Below are 12,368 nucleotides of genomic sequence, written 5' to 3' on the forward strand. Positions count from 1 at the left end.
TAGGAGAGGCGTAGCGAGGGGGGGGGGGAGGGCATATGTCCCCGGGTGCCGACCTTAGGGGGCGCCAAAGTGGGGTGGAAATCTAAAGTTTTAGGGCGGGGGGTGCAAATCGAAAGTTTGAGGGGGTGCAAATCAAAAGTTTGAGCGGGGGGAATTTTAAATCAAAAGTTGTGCAAATCGAAAGTCTGAGGGGGATGCAAATTAAAAGTTTAAGGGGCTGGGGTGGAAATTGAAATTTTGACGGGAGGGGGTGCAAATCGTAAGTTTGAGGGAGGTTCAAATCGAAAGTTTGTCCCCGGGCGCCGGAAAGGGTCGCTACGCCTCTGTTTTGTAGTCATTCACTGTGTCAGACGCGTCCGCCGGCGCTAGGAAAGGGCGCGATTTGGAGCTACAGGCTAGACTGTGAGCAATATGCCTTTATGATTGCATTTAAATTGGGTTTATGTTATGAGTGTTGTGTTTGTTTTTTCGTTTGTGTTTTTTCTTTTTTGAGTTCGTTTGTGTTGTGTTTAGTTTTGTTCTGTTCCCAAGTTGGTACATTTAAAAAAAGATTACCGTGCCGGAGCACGGGATGCAGCTAGTATGTATGTAATATTGTTGGCCACTAACTCTTAAAGTATTTTTTACTGTTATAAACGTACACTACGCTTTATTACAAGTCTTTTATTTTCTAAGTGTTAGAAAATGTATATACTTACCAATCCAGTGTAAATTCTTCAGATTAACGTTTGCGCAAAAGAAAAAAAAACCGACCCCCCTCCCTCCCCTCATCTTGGTTTTTACCGGTCGCTGTTTCATAAGGGTATTTTAACGTTACGTAATCGAGGTAGAAAACAGTTAAATCAGAATATAAAGATTTGTGGCCGTTTATTTTCTTTGACTTCGAATATTTCAATACATTGTGTCGGCGCAGGGGTGACAGCCCCGCCAGCTCCCCCTCCTCAAGCTACGCCACTGCCACCCCGGCCACTCCAGCCTACCTCCCCTGAATTTCTGACATACATTTTAACTCGCCCTTCCCTAAAATAACCATATTTCATAAATCATATCAACGATAGGCGTCAGGCAAGGCTGCTTGTTTTCTCCCATCCTTTTCAATATCTCGTTCACATGACAAAACTTCTATTAGCACAAAAAACATGCGGTCACTGATGGTTTCTATACTTCTGTATGGATGCAAGGCATGGACCCTCAAAGCAGACTTCCAGAGAAGAATCCAGACCCTGGAAATGAAATGTGTACGCAGACTCCTAGGGATCTACACCGAGATAATATGAAGAAGTCTGGGGAATGAACACTAATGCGATTGGTCTTTTTCACTCGATTGAAAGTCTAATGAGCACAGTCAAAACAAGAAAATTGATTTGGTATGGGCATGTAACGCGAATCAACGGCAAGGGGAAGGCAAAGATGATACTGGATGGATGACATCAAGGATTAGATGGGTATGCCCGTCTCAGAACTAATAGGAGCGACAGAGGACCCAGATGGATGGACGAGAGTTATAAGGTCAACTATGCTGGCCTAACAACCCAAATAAGGATATAAAATTAAGTTGTTCTATAATTTTTATTACAATAAATAGGCAGATATCATGATATATCACCATCTCCTATCACCGACATGCAGTGTGGAACTCCAACTACTAACTCTGTCCAGATGGATTCACCTGCTAAAGGAATCTTTGGACACAAAGACTTAAAAAGAAACAGACATTTCTGCACAGATCATACTGCAATATCAAAAAATGATCATAGCATAGGATGAAACTCTTTAATACAATAAATATGTAGACTGCGCTTGGATCATAAATATCGGGACACAGGTTTACCTACACTGCCGCGTGAAAACCTTGAGTGTACATTAATCACTCACCGAAATAATGAGGTAGAACACACTTCGGTGACCGCCCATGTGTCAGGGACGTAGAGGGGCGCTTTCAGGAGCCCCCCCCCCCTCGAATACACTACAGCATCGGTGCCGCGTACGGCCCCTGGCTCCTTAAAAACTAACAGGCGCCATCGTGCCAAATAGCATCCTGTTAACAATAATGCAGATTGCGTCATTCGCAAAAGTGACACAAATGAACAGGATTTTTTTCCTAAACACGTAAAAAAATGATCTGACGAGTTTTAAACATCAGTGTGAATGATGCAATATGTAAGCGTTACTAATAGTCTATTATTAGATGCTCGATCTCAATTTCTGATTGATTGTCTAAAAAAAGATGCTAATTACATCATTCGCAAAGTGACGAAACTTTGGAATTTTTACGGACAAAAAGAAACACCACAGTTAATAATCTAACCTTGGTTAGTTTTTCTGATTATTAAAATAAAACGTATTACATGGCCCTCAGCGGCCCATGTGAGCATTTGGGGGCCGAAACTGAAATTTTTGTTTGCAGCCAAATCGCACCCTACCAGGGCGCCGGTGGACACGCCTGATTCAATTTAGTAAACGTTTGTAACGCCACATCCTATCTATTGTCTATCACGCTATTTAGACCCAACGTAGTCGCCATAGCGCTCACAGTAAAGAACAGTGCGCCAAATAGCATCCTGCCGGGGGGCCTCCCATGCAAAATTAAATCCCCCCTCCCACCACCATCCACACACTCCCACCTTTCACCCACCCCAGAAACCTTATCGGGAGTATTCATCAACTCCCTAAAGTTTTATGGCACTCGGATAAACTGTGTCGAACCGCAATCGTCTTTTATTTGTATATACCGTACATATAGAAAAATCGCACACTCCCGCGGCGCCGCCCTTGCGAAATTAAAAAAATATTTTTGCAGAACCCTTCCAGGTAGTGTTCTAATCAACTCCCCCAAAGTCTCATGGCTATCGGATGAACGGTGTCAAACCAAAATCGACTTTTATTTTTATACACCGTACATAGAGAAAAATCACACCCTCCCGTGGCGCCGCCCTTGCGAAATTAAATATGTTTTTTTAACAGAACCCTTCCCCGTAGTGTTCTAAAGAACTCCCCAAAGTTTGATGGCAATCGGATGAACGCCGTGAAACCGCAATCGACGTTTATTTTTATATACCGTATCTAGAGAAAATTGCACCCTCATGTGGCGCCGCCCTTGCGAAAAAAAAAAATGACTTTTTTACAGAACCCTTCCCTGGAGTGTTCTAATCAAGTCCCTGAAGTTTGATGGCTATCGGATGAACGTTGTGAGACCGCAATCGACTTTTATTTTTTATATACCATATATGTAGAGAAAACAAATCGCGCCTTGCCAGGGCGCCACCCCTGCGAATTTGAAAATGTTTTTAGCGCAGAAACCTCCCCAGGAATATTCTTAACATCTTCCCGAAGTTTCATGGCGATCGTGTGAACGGTGTCACCGTAATTCACTTTTACTATTTTTATATACCACATGTAGAGAAAAATCGCATCCTCCCGAGGCGCCGCCCTTGCGAAATTAAAAAAGAATTTTTGCAGAACCCTTCCCTGAATTTCTTTAATCAACTCCCCAAAGTTTGACGGCGATTGGATGAACAGTGTGAATCTACAATCGACTCTTATTTTTTATATACCGTTTATAGAGAAAAAACAAATCGCGCCCTGCCGGGGCGCCACCCCTGCTAATGTGAATTTTTCCCCCCCGCAGAAACCTCCCCAGCAATACAGAGGCGTAGCGACCCTTCCCGGCGCCCGGGGACTGTAATAGATTGAGATAATTGTGAGGTCAAGGGAACTCACTCTTCTGTATTAGTTATATTTATAATATTGTTATCTTGAGTGATGTCCCTTGTGTACTTCCTTCCGTCCTTCCGCCCTCTCTGGTATTACCATCATGATGTAGTTAGACCCATTAAATGTGTTATATACAACCACAGGCTTCTGTCGTCAATCTATTATAACTGGCGACGAAGGATAAACATCTACTAGAAAGAGCACCTACTTACGCAAAAAAGAGGTTTGCTAGAGCTTATTAGCTAATTATTTCTAGAATTATGGCGCTGTATGGCCAAATAAAACAATTTGATGCGAATGATGAAATCATTCAAGATTACCTAGAGAGGTTAAGCTTTTACCTAGAAGCTAACGACGTGACGATAGAAGCCAAAAAGAGAGCTGTTTTGTTAACAGTCATAGGGCCTCAACAATTTAGGCTACTAAAAGACTTATGCGCACCAGCTAATCTAACTACCAAGAGCTTTAACGAGCTGAGCAAATTGCTAACAGACCACCATGCGCCTGTGCCATCAAAGTTTCTATGTCGAGCTAGATTTGACAGTAGGACTCGTCAACCAAACGAGTCAATAACAGAATATGTTGCTGCTTTACGTCATTTAAGTAGATTTTGTGAATTTGGAGACACGCTGTCTGACAGACTATGTGAAAAGTTTGTGACAGGTGTAAACAGCCCTGATATTCAAAGAAAGTTGCTGCTCGAGTCAGATCTAAAATTGGAAAAAGCAATACAACTTGCAATGTCATTCCAGCAGTCATCAGATGCGGCGAGATCTTTAGCACCTTCAGAGATCCATGCAGTAAACAGCAGGTTAGTCAATAAACATCAACCCCATCAGAGCATTCCAACTTATGCTAAACAGCCTGCTCGTTCAAATCCTAGATCTAAATCTAGTAATAATTATCAAAAATGTCATCGATGCAAAGGTCCCCATGCATCTCATCGGTGCAAGTTCAAGTCTGCAACTTGTTATAAGTGCGGTAAGCAAGGTCACATTGCCAAGGCCTGCTTTGCAAAGTCTTCGTCTGTTGCTAAATCTAGCCATTCAAGACAGTACCGCAACCAAAAGCAGCACTATGTTAACTCTCACCAAGACTACCTAACCCAACCAATGAACCACTCTACCTGTGAAAATGCTCAAATTGATTTGCAGCCGGATTTCAGCCTGTTCTCTGTTAAATCAATAAGTCATGCTCCCATCAATGTACCAGTTTATATCAACGGTAAGAGCATCAGCTTCCAACTTGACACTGGAGCATCTCTAACAGTCATAACAAAGAAAGATTTTGACGCTGTCGCAGGAGGATCAGTGTCTCTACAGCCGTGTCACAAGTGTCTAACAACATACACTGGTGACAATGCTCCGGTAATAGGAGAGTGTATGGTTCATGTAAGTTATAATGGTCAAAGTGTTAAACTTCCTCTTCTTGTGGTTGAAGGAAATGGACCGCCATTACTAGGTAGGAACTGGTTAAGTGATCTTAAGTTAAATTGGGAGAGTATTTGTTCATTGAAGAATGTAAAAGAATCTAGTCTTACTTCACTAGATAAAGTTATATCTGAAAATAAATGTGTTTTTGGTAATTCAGGTTTACTAAATGATAGAACAGTGAAGTTAAGCATTAAAGATACAAATCCAAGATACTGCAAAGCTAGAGTTCCACCTTATGCAATGAGGAATAAAATTGAAAATGAGCTAAGTAGATTGGAATCTAATGGCATTATAAAGAAGGTAGACTATTCCGATTGGGCGACGCCCATTGTGCCAGTGTTAAAGAAGGATGGTTCTATAAGAATTTGTGGAGATTATAAAACTACACTGAATAAGCAAATAGAGCTAAATAGGTACCCTATACCTAACATTGAGGAAATCTCTTTGAATTTGGCAGGAGGAGACAAATTCACTGAATTAGACTTTAGTCATGCTTACACTCAACTAGAACTGCATCCAGATTCAAAAGTCTATACGACAATAAACACACATAAAGGACTCTACCAATATGAAAGACTATGTTTTGGCATATCATCCAGCCCTGGAATTTTCCAAGCTGTCATGGACAGTATTTTTAAGGACATTCCAAATGTTTGTGTTTACTTTGACAATGTGTACATAACTGGTAAGAATGACACTGAACATCTTAAAACACTTGATAAAGTATTAAAAATTGTTGGTGAAAAAGGTTTAAAGATAAACAAAGATAAATGTCAATTCATGTTGACAGAAATTAGTTTTCTTGGTTATATATTAAGCAAGCAAGGTATCAGACCTCAACCTGAGAAAACAAAAGCCATTAAAGAAGCACCCAAACCTGAAAATACCCAACAACTAAGAGCTTTTTTGGGCTTGATAAATTACTATGCAAAGTTCATAGGGAATCTGTCTGGTAAACTATCACCACTGTACAAGCTGCTACAGAAAAATGCAACTTGGCACTGGGGTAAACAACAAGAAGCTGCTTTTAACACAGCAAAAGAGGCTTTGTCTGCTGACACCTTACTAACTCACTATGACCCAGGGAAAAGACTTATATTAACATGTGATGCTTCACCAGATGGTGTAGGAGCAGTCTTGTCCCACATGGATGAGAAGGGTGACAGACCCATTGCTTTTGCCAGTAGATCTTTGAACCAGGCTGAGAAAAATTATTCTCAGTTAGATAGGGAAGGCTTAGGCATCATTTTTGGTGTTAAGAAATTTCATAAGTTTCTGTTTGGTAGGAAGTTCACCATCTTTACAGATCATAAACCATTGCTAGGTTTATTTGGAGAAAACAAAACCCTACCTGAGCATGCCTCTCCAAGAATTCAAAGATGGGCTATCACACTAACTGCATACAATTATGAATTGAAATACAAACCTGGATCTGAGAATAGTGCAGATAGTCTTAGCAGATTACCTTTAAAAAACCAAAGCCTGAGCTATGTACCAGAAGAAGTATTTGTTCTCTTCACTATCATGGATAACTCCAATATAAATGTGAATGATATTAAAAGAGAAACACAAAAAGATGAGTGCTTAATAAAAGTATATGAGTACTGTAAGAATGGTTGGCCTGAAGAGTCTGTGAATGATGACTTAAGGCCATATAAAATAAGAAATTAAAACCCTTTGTGAAGATAATATAAAAGATGGAGAAGATGCAGTCCATTATCAGTCAGAGTTGCCTAAACAAAGTATTTGTAACTTAATAAATGATTATGGTGATATGGCAATTTCAAATACATTAGTAAGAAGGAATGTGATCATCAAACAACTTTGCTAACATCATTAGCACTTACAGAAACTAAAAGGGTAACATCAAAAGAAAAGAAAAAGGATTTTTGCCATTTAATACACCCACTTCAAATGCTGGATCACAGTTGCAAAGTGATATTGTCCAGGATATTACTTTTAAACAGTATTTTTGGTTACCAAAAAGCACTATCAGATTACCTGAGGAAATTGATCAATCAAAGAAATCTATGTCAGTCAAGGATCTGAATAACAGCATAATACTTTCAGATGCCAATTCAAAAATAGTTCCATTAGATCATGACAAACATTCATTGAAAGAGAATTTGGTGTTAATAAGAATGTGTATCTAAGAAATTATGGGAGAAAGGAAAAATGGATACCAGGTCAAATTGTTCAATGTACAGGACCTGTGCCTTATAAAGTTAAAAATAACTTGTGCAGATAATAAGTGTGAATCTGCCAATCCCACCAGATCTGAACAGTTCACACCAACTCAGTTTGTTCTACAACCAGGTTCTGTTGATATGAGTGAACCAAGTTGTCTGGAGTCAGAAAATGTAAATTCTGGAGTTAATGATTTAAATCCTAGACCTCCTGAGATAGAGAATCCAGATGGTCAGAATCTTGAGTCACCAAATCAGAAGCCACTGAGAAGGTCAAGCAGGACAATCAAAGTCCCAAATAAGTTAGACCTATGATTCTAAAGGTCAAAAGGACTTTGACATTATTGTTTTGTATTTTGATTATGTTGTGGCATATTGTGCATTGTTTGTAAGGATGTAATCTACCATAGTGTTCATGTTACAATATAATTGGTGATTTTAGGATACTATCAATTGTTCTATTGAGAGATGTGTTATTGTGTTCTAAGGGTAAAGGGATGTAATAGATTGAGATAATTGTGAGGTCAAGGGAACTCACTCTTCTGTATTAGTTATATTTATAATATTGTTATCTTGAGTGATGTCCCTTGTGTACTTCCTTCCGTCCTTCCGCCCTCTCTGGTATTACCATCATGATGTAGTTAGACCCATTAAATGTGTTATATACAACCACAGGCTTCTGTCGTCAATCTATTATAGGGACAAACTTTCAATTTGGCGCCCCCCTTGAGAGCAAATTTTGAATTTGCACCCCCCCCCCCTCAAACTTTCGATTTGCACCCCCCTCAAACTATTTATAATGCAAAAATGAAACTAAAATGACATTTTAATTTGTTTTTACAACCCATTCTGGCGCCCCCTAAATCGGCGCTCGGGGACATATGTACTCCCTGCCCCCCCCCCCCCCCCCATCGCTACGCCTCTGCAGGAATATTCTTAACAACTTCCCAAAGTTCGACGGCGATGTGACAAGAGGTGTGGTAATGCATAAAAGACACACAGACACACACACACATACATTGCTTTTTATATAGATAGATAGATATAGATATATTAGATTGGATGGATGGATGGATGGATGGATGGACGGACGGACGGACGGACGGACGGACGGACGGACGGACGGACGGATGGATGGACGGATGGATGGATGGATGGATAGATTCGATGTACTGCTATTTAAATAATTATAAAGAAAAGCGTGGGTCGCTTCCAAAAATTTAGTGAAGGTATTTAATACCTTTGCACACCAAACGAAAGCGTAAAATGCGCGTATAATATCGCGGTAATTAGTACTTTATATAGGAAATTTTAATTAATTCTTAAAGGATTAATTAAGCATCCAATTAAGTCAAATTTGATGTAAGATTACATTGTCTTCGGGTCTTGAACCCCTGGCCAAGTTTAAGAGAAATTGGTCGGTTAGAAGTGGTCGAAATTTTGCTCGACAATGTCGATCCATGACGAAGCAGGACAAAAGACAGATAAAAGAACGACAAACAGAGGAATTAGTAAGTTACACGTAAAAGCTTGTAAAAAGCACACGATTAGATAATAAAATACCAGACATTGTCCTTTTAATGTCGATTTAACATTATAGGCCAAACAAGGTTATTCGTAACACTATTATTGTTGCGATGATAGTATGCAATATAGAACATTTTCTTTATTGATTGTTTATTGACAACAAATATAATTTAATAGATACTAGACTAGTTCAAATTAGTCAAATTCCACTCGCTGATTTAGAGATATCTAGATCTAAATCTTTTAATCTAGATTGGTAAGATATGTGGATAAAGATCTGTAAATCTAAATCTAAAATATAAACTAGATTTCTAGAAAAAAATCTGGCATATTTGTATAAGATTGTTCAGACTTCCGTATGCCTAACATAGTTGTAAATTTCTGGACTCAGGAGATTAAAAGTTTGATTTGAATGGGCTAAATATTAAAAATGAACCCACATCACATTCTCAAAGAAGGATACTTATTAGTTCAAGTAAGTAAATTCTGATAGATTATTTATTTATAGACTACATTTAGGGAATATAAGCTCTATAGTAGTTAGAATCTAGTAGTAGTCTATTCGGCCAATTCGGTAGGCCCCTATCCTAATTTATAAAAGCCCAATGTGCGCACATCTCTCTCTCTCTCTCTCTCTTTCTCTGTCCGCAAAAAATTTTCGCCGGACATCACGTCAGAATCGGCAGCGATATATCGAGAATTTTTTACGGACTTTTGTTGAAAATAATATGTTAGATGTTTTAAATGTATAACCACAATTTTACTTAAAGAAGAAAAATAAAAATTAAAGGCGTATTCGAATGTAGAGAAACAGTATTATTTATGCAACCGGAAAAGCATTAATATATGTGAAAAAGAACGCATAAAACTGTGACGTCACTATTGCTTATACATTAACTAATGACGTCATCTGCCGTGTTTAGAATGAAAAGAAATGAACTATTTCATTCTAATTTGATTTAGATCTACGTACACTATGAAATGTATACAATACAATTTTTCCGGCCTAAACTCATAAAATTTATTTTATGTACTAGGCATACTGCCTAGCTTCGCTTAGGTTTTCAAAAACATTTGATAATTTGAATAGTAATTATTAGGTGATGGATGAGGCGTGGAGTGCTTAAATGTAAACAGTAATGCTAATAATTTTAGAGAAGATGTTGTAGGCCTATGTTCTCATCAGCTTTCAGAGAAAGTGTTCGAAAGTACGCAATTTATAACTAAGATGGAAATAGAACTACAGAGGTTCCATGAACAGTATATCTCATAATTTATATTACATTGACTTTTAAAATTAATTTTTTATTTAATTATGATACGTAGCTTAATTAATAACTTATTTTTATCTAAAACAAATGCTATACTTTGTCGTTTTCTGTTTCTGTTTAAAATAGTATACAATTATTTGAAAAATAATTATTTAAAAAGGTTACCTCCCTTGGAAATTAACCGAATGACGTATCTCTGTGTTTACTTTTTTTTTAAACAAACAGTTACTATGCTTATATAAGAAAATACGATATATAAACATATTTAACGACTACAATAGCTTTTTCCGACGGGATTAAAGTTTTTTTGTTACCCTCCAGGGTCGGTCTACGACCTCAAATAATATTAACGGGATCGATCGTCAAATTATTTATATATATCTCATATAAGGAGAATTTCACTCGCGGTCATCTTTTAGCACTGGTCGAGGGCTTTGAGTCTGACCAACAGTTTTTCCATACGGCCTAGTCATCTATAGAAGTGTATGCAAAACATTAGCATGATGTACAGAGGTTAAGTAACGTAAAAATTGTGTTGAAATTACCCTGTTTTTTTCCATAAAATACAAAGATTATATAGGGAAATACGACTGGTCAGTTTTGACCCCTTTGCGAAGTTTTCCCAGATATGCCGAGTTTTTTGTGACACCCCAAGGCGTTCTCCTACCACCTCACGAAATAACAAGGGGGGTCGTCGGAGGAAATTTTTTTTCGTAATAGAGCTCATATTAAGAGAATTTCACTCGCGGTCACATTTTAGCCCTCGTCGAGGGCTTTGAGTGAAACCGACAGTTTTCCCTAAAGGTCAAGCCATTGACCTAAGAGTATGCAAAAATTTAGCCAGATATACTGAGTTTAAGTACCCTAAAGCCTGCGTTGAAATGACCCTCTGTTTTTCCAATAAAATACAAAGATTATATAGGGAAATACAACTGGTCAGTTTTGACCGCTTTACGAAGTTTTCCCAGATATGCCGAGTTTTTTGTGACACCCCAAGGCGTTCTCCTACCACCTCACAAAATTTCAAGGGGGGTCGTCGGAGGAAATTTTTTTTCGTAATAGAGCTCATATAAAGAGAATTTCACTCGCGGTCACTTTTTAGCCCTCGTCGAGGGCTTTGAGTGAAACCGACAGTTTTCCCTAAAGGTCAAGCCATTGACCTAAGAGTATGCAAAAATTTAGCCAGATATACTGAGTTTAAGTACCCTAAAGCCTGCGTTGAAATGACCCTCTGTTTTTCCAATAAAATACAAAGATTATATAGGGAAATACAACTGGTCAGTTTTGACCGCTTTACGAAGTTTTCCCAGATATGCCGAGTTTTTTGTGACACCCCAAGGCGTTCTCCTACCACCTCACAAAATTTCAAGGGGGGTCGTCGGAGGAAATTTTTTTTCGTAATAGAGCTCATATAAAGAGAATTTCACTCGCGGTCACTTTTTAGCCCTCGTCGAGGGCTTTGAGTGAAACCGACAGTTTTCCCTAAAGGTCAAGCCATTGACCTAAGAGTATGCAAAAATTTAGCCAGATATACTGAGTTTAAGTACCCTAAAGCCTGCGTTGAAATGACCCTCTGTTTTTCCAATAAAATACAAAGATTATATAGGGAAATACAACTGGTCAGTTTTGACCCACTTCCCGATTTTTCCGAGATATGCCGAGTTTTTTTTTGACACCCCAAGGCGTTCTCCTACCACCTCACAAAATTTCAAGGGGGGTCGTCGGAGGAAAAAATTTTTCGTAATATAGCTCATATAAAGAGAATTTCACTCGCGGTCACTTTTTAGCCCTCGTCGAGGGCTTTGAGTGAAACTGACAGGTCAGCCGTACGGCCAAGCCATTTACCTATAAACATGCCGAAAATTAGCGAGATGTAAAGAGGGTAAGTGCCCTAAAATCCGTTTTGAAATGACCCTCTGTTTTTCCCATAAAATACAAAGATTATATAGGGAAATACGACTGGTCAGTTTTGACCCACTTCCCGATTTTTCCGAGATATGCCGAGTTTTTTGTGACACCCTTAGGCGTTCTCCTACCACCTCACAAAATTTCAAGGGGGGTCGTCGGAGGAAATTTTTTTTCGTAATATAGCTCATATAAAGAGAATTTCACTCGCGGTCACCTTTTAGCCCTCGTCGAGGGCTATGAGTGAAACCGACATGTCTGCCCTACGGCCAAGCCATTTACCTATAAGCATGCCAAAACTTAGCCAGATGTAAAGAAGGTAAGTGCCCTAA

General features: G+C 38.9%; 1 protein-coding gene across 1 annotated transcript in view; it reads left to right on the plus strand.

Moving 5' to 3' along the window:
- The first annotated feature begins 9,211 nt into the window (after positions 1 to 9,211).
- Positions 9,212 to 12,368, plus strand: part of LOC131942209 (pleckstrin) — a 28,305-nt gene continuing 25,148 nt past the window's right edge. Inside the window, exon 1 of the mRNA XM_059301944.1 lies at positions 9,212 to 9,335. Within this exon, the coding sequence (XP_059157927.1) occupies positions 9,291 to 9,335 (45 nt within the window). The 5' untranslated portion in view covers positions 9,212 to 9,290. The remainder of the gene's footprint in view (positions 9,336 to 12,368) is intronic.

Source organism: Physella acuta, unplaced genomic scaffold (assembly GCF_028476545.2).
Source record: "Physella acuta isolate Inbredline_101_S28 unplaced genomic scaffold, ASM2847654v3 ptg000394l, whole genome shotgun sequence".
NCBI lineage: Eukaryota > Metazoa > Mollusca > Gastropoda > Physidae > Physella > Physella acuta.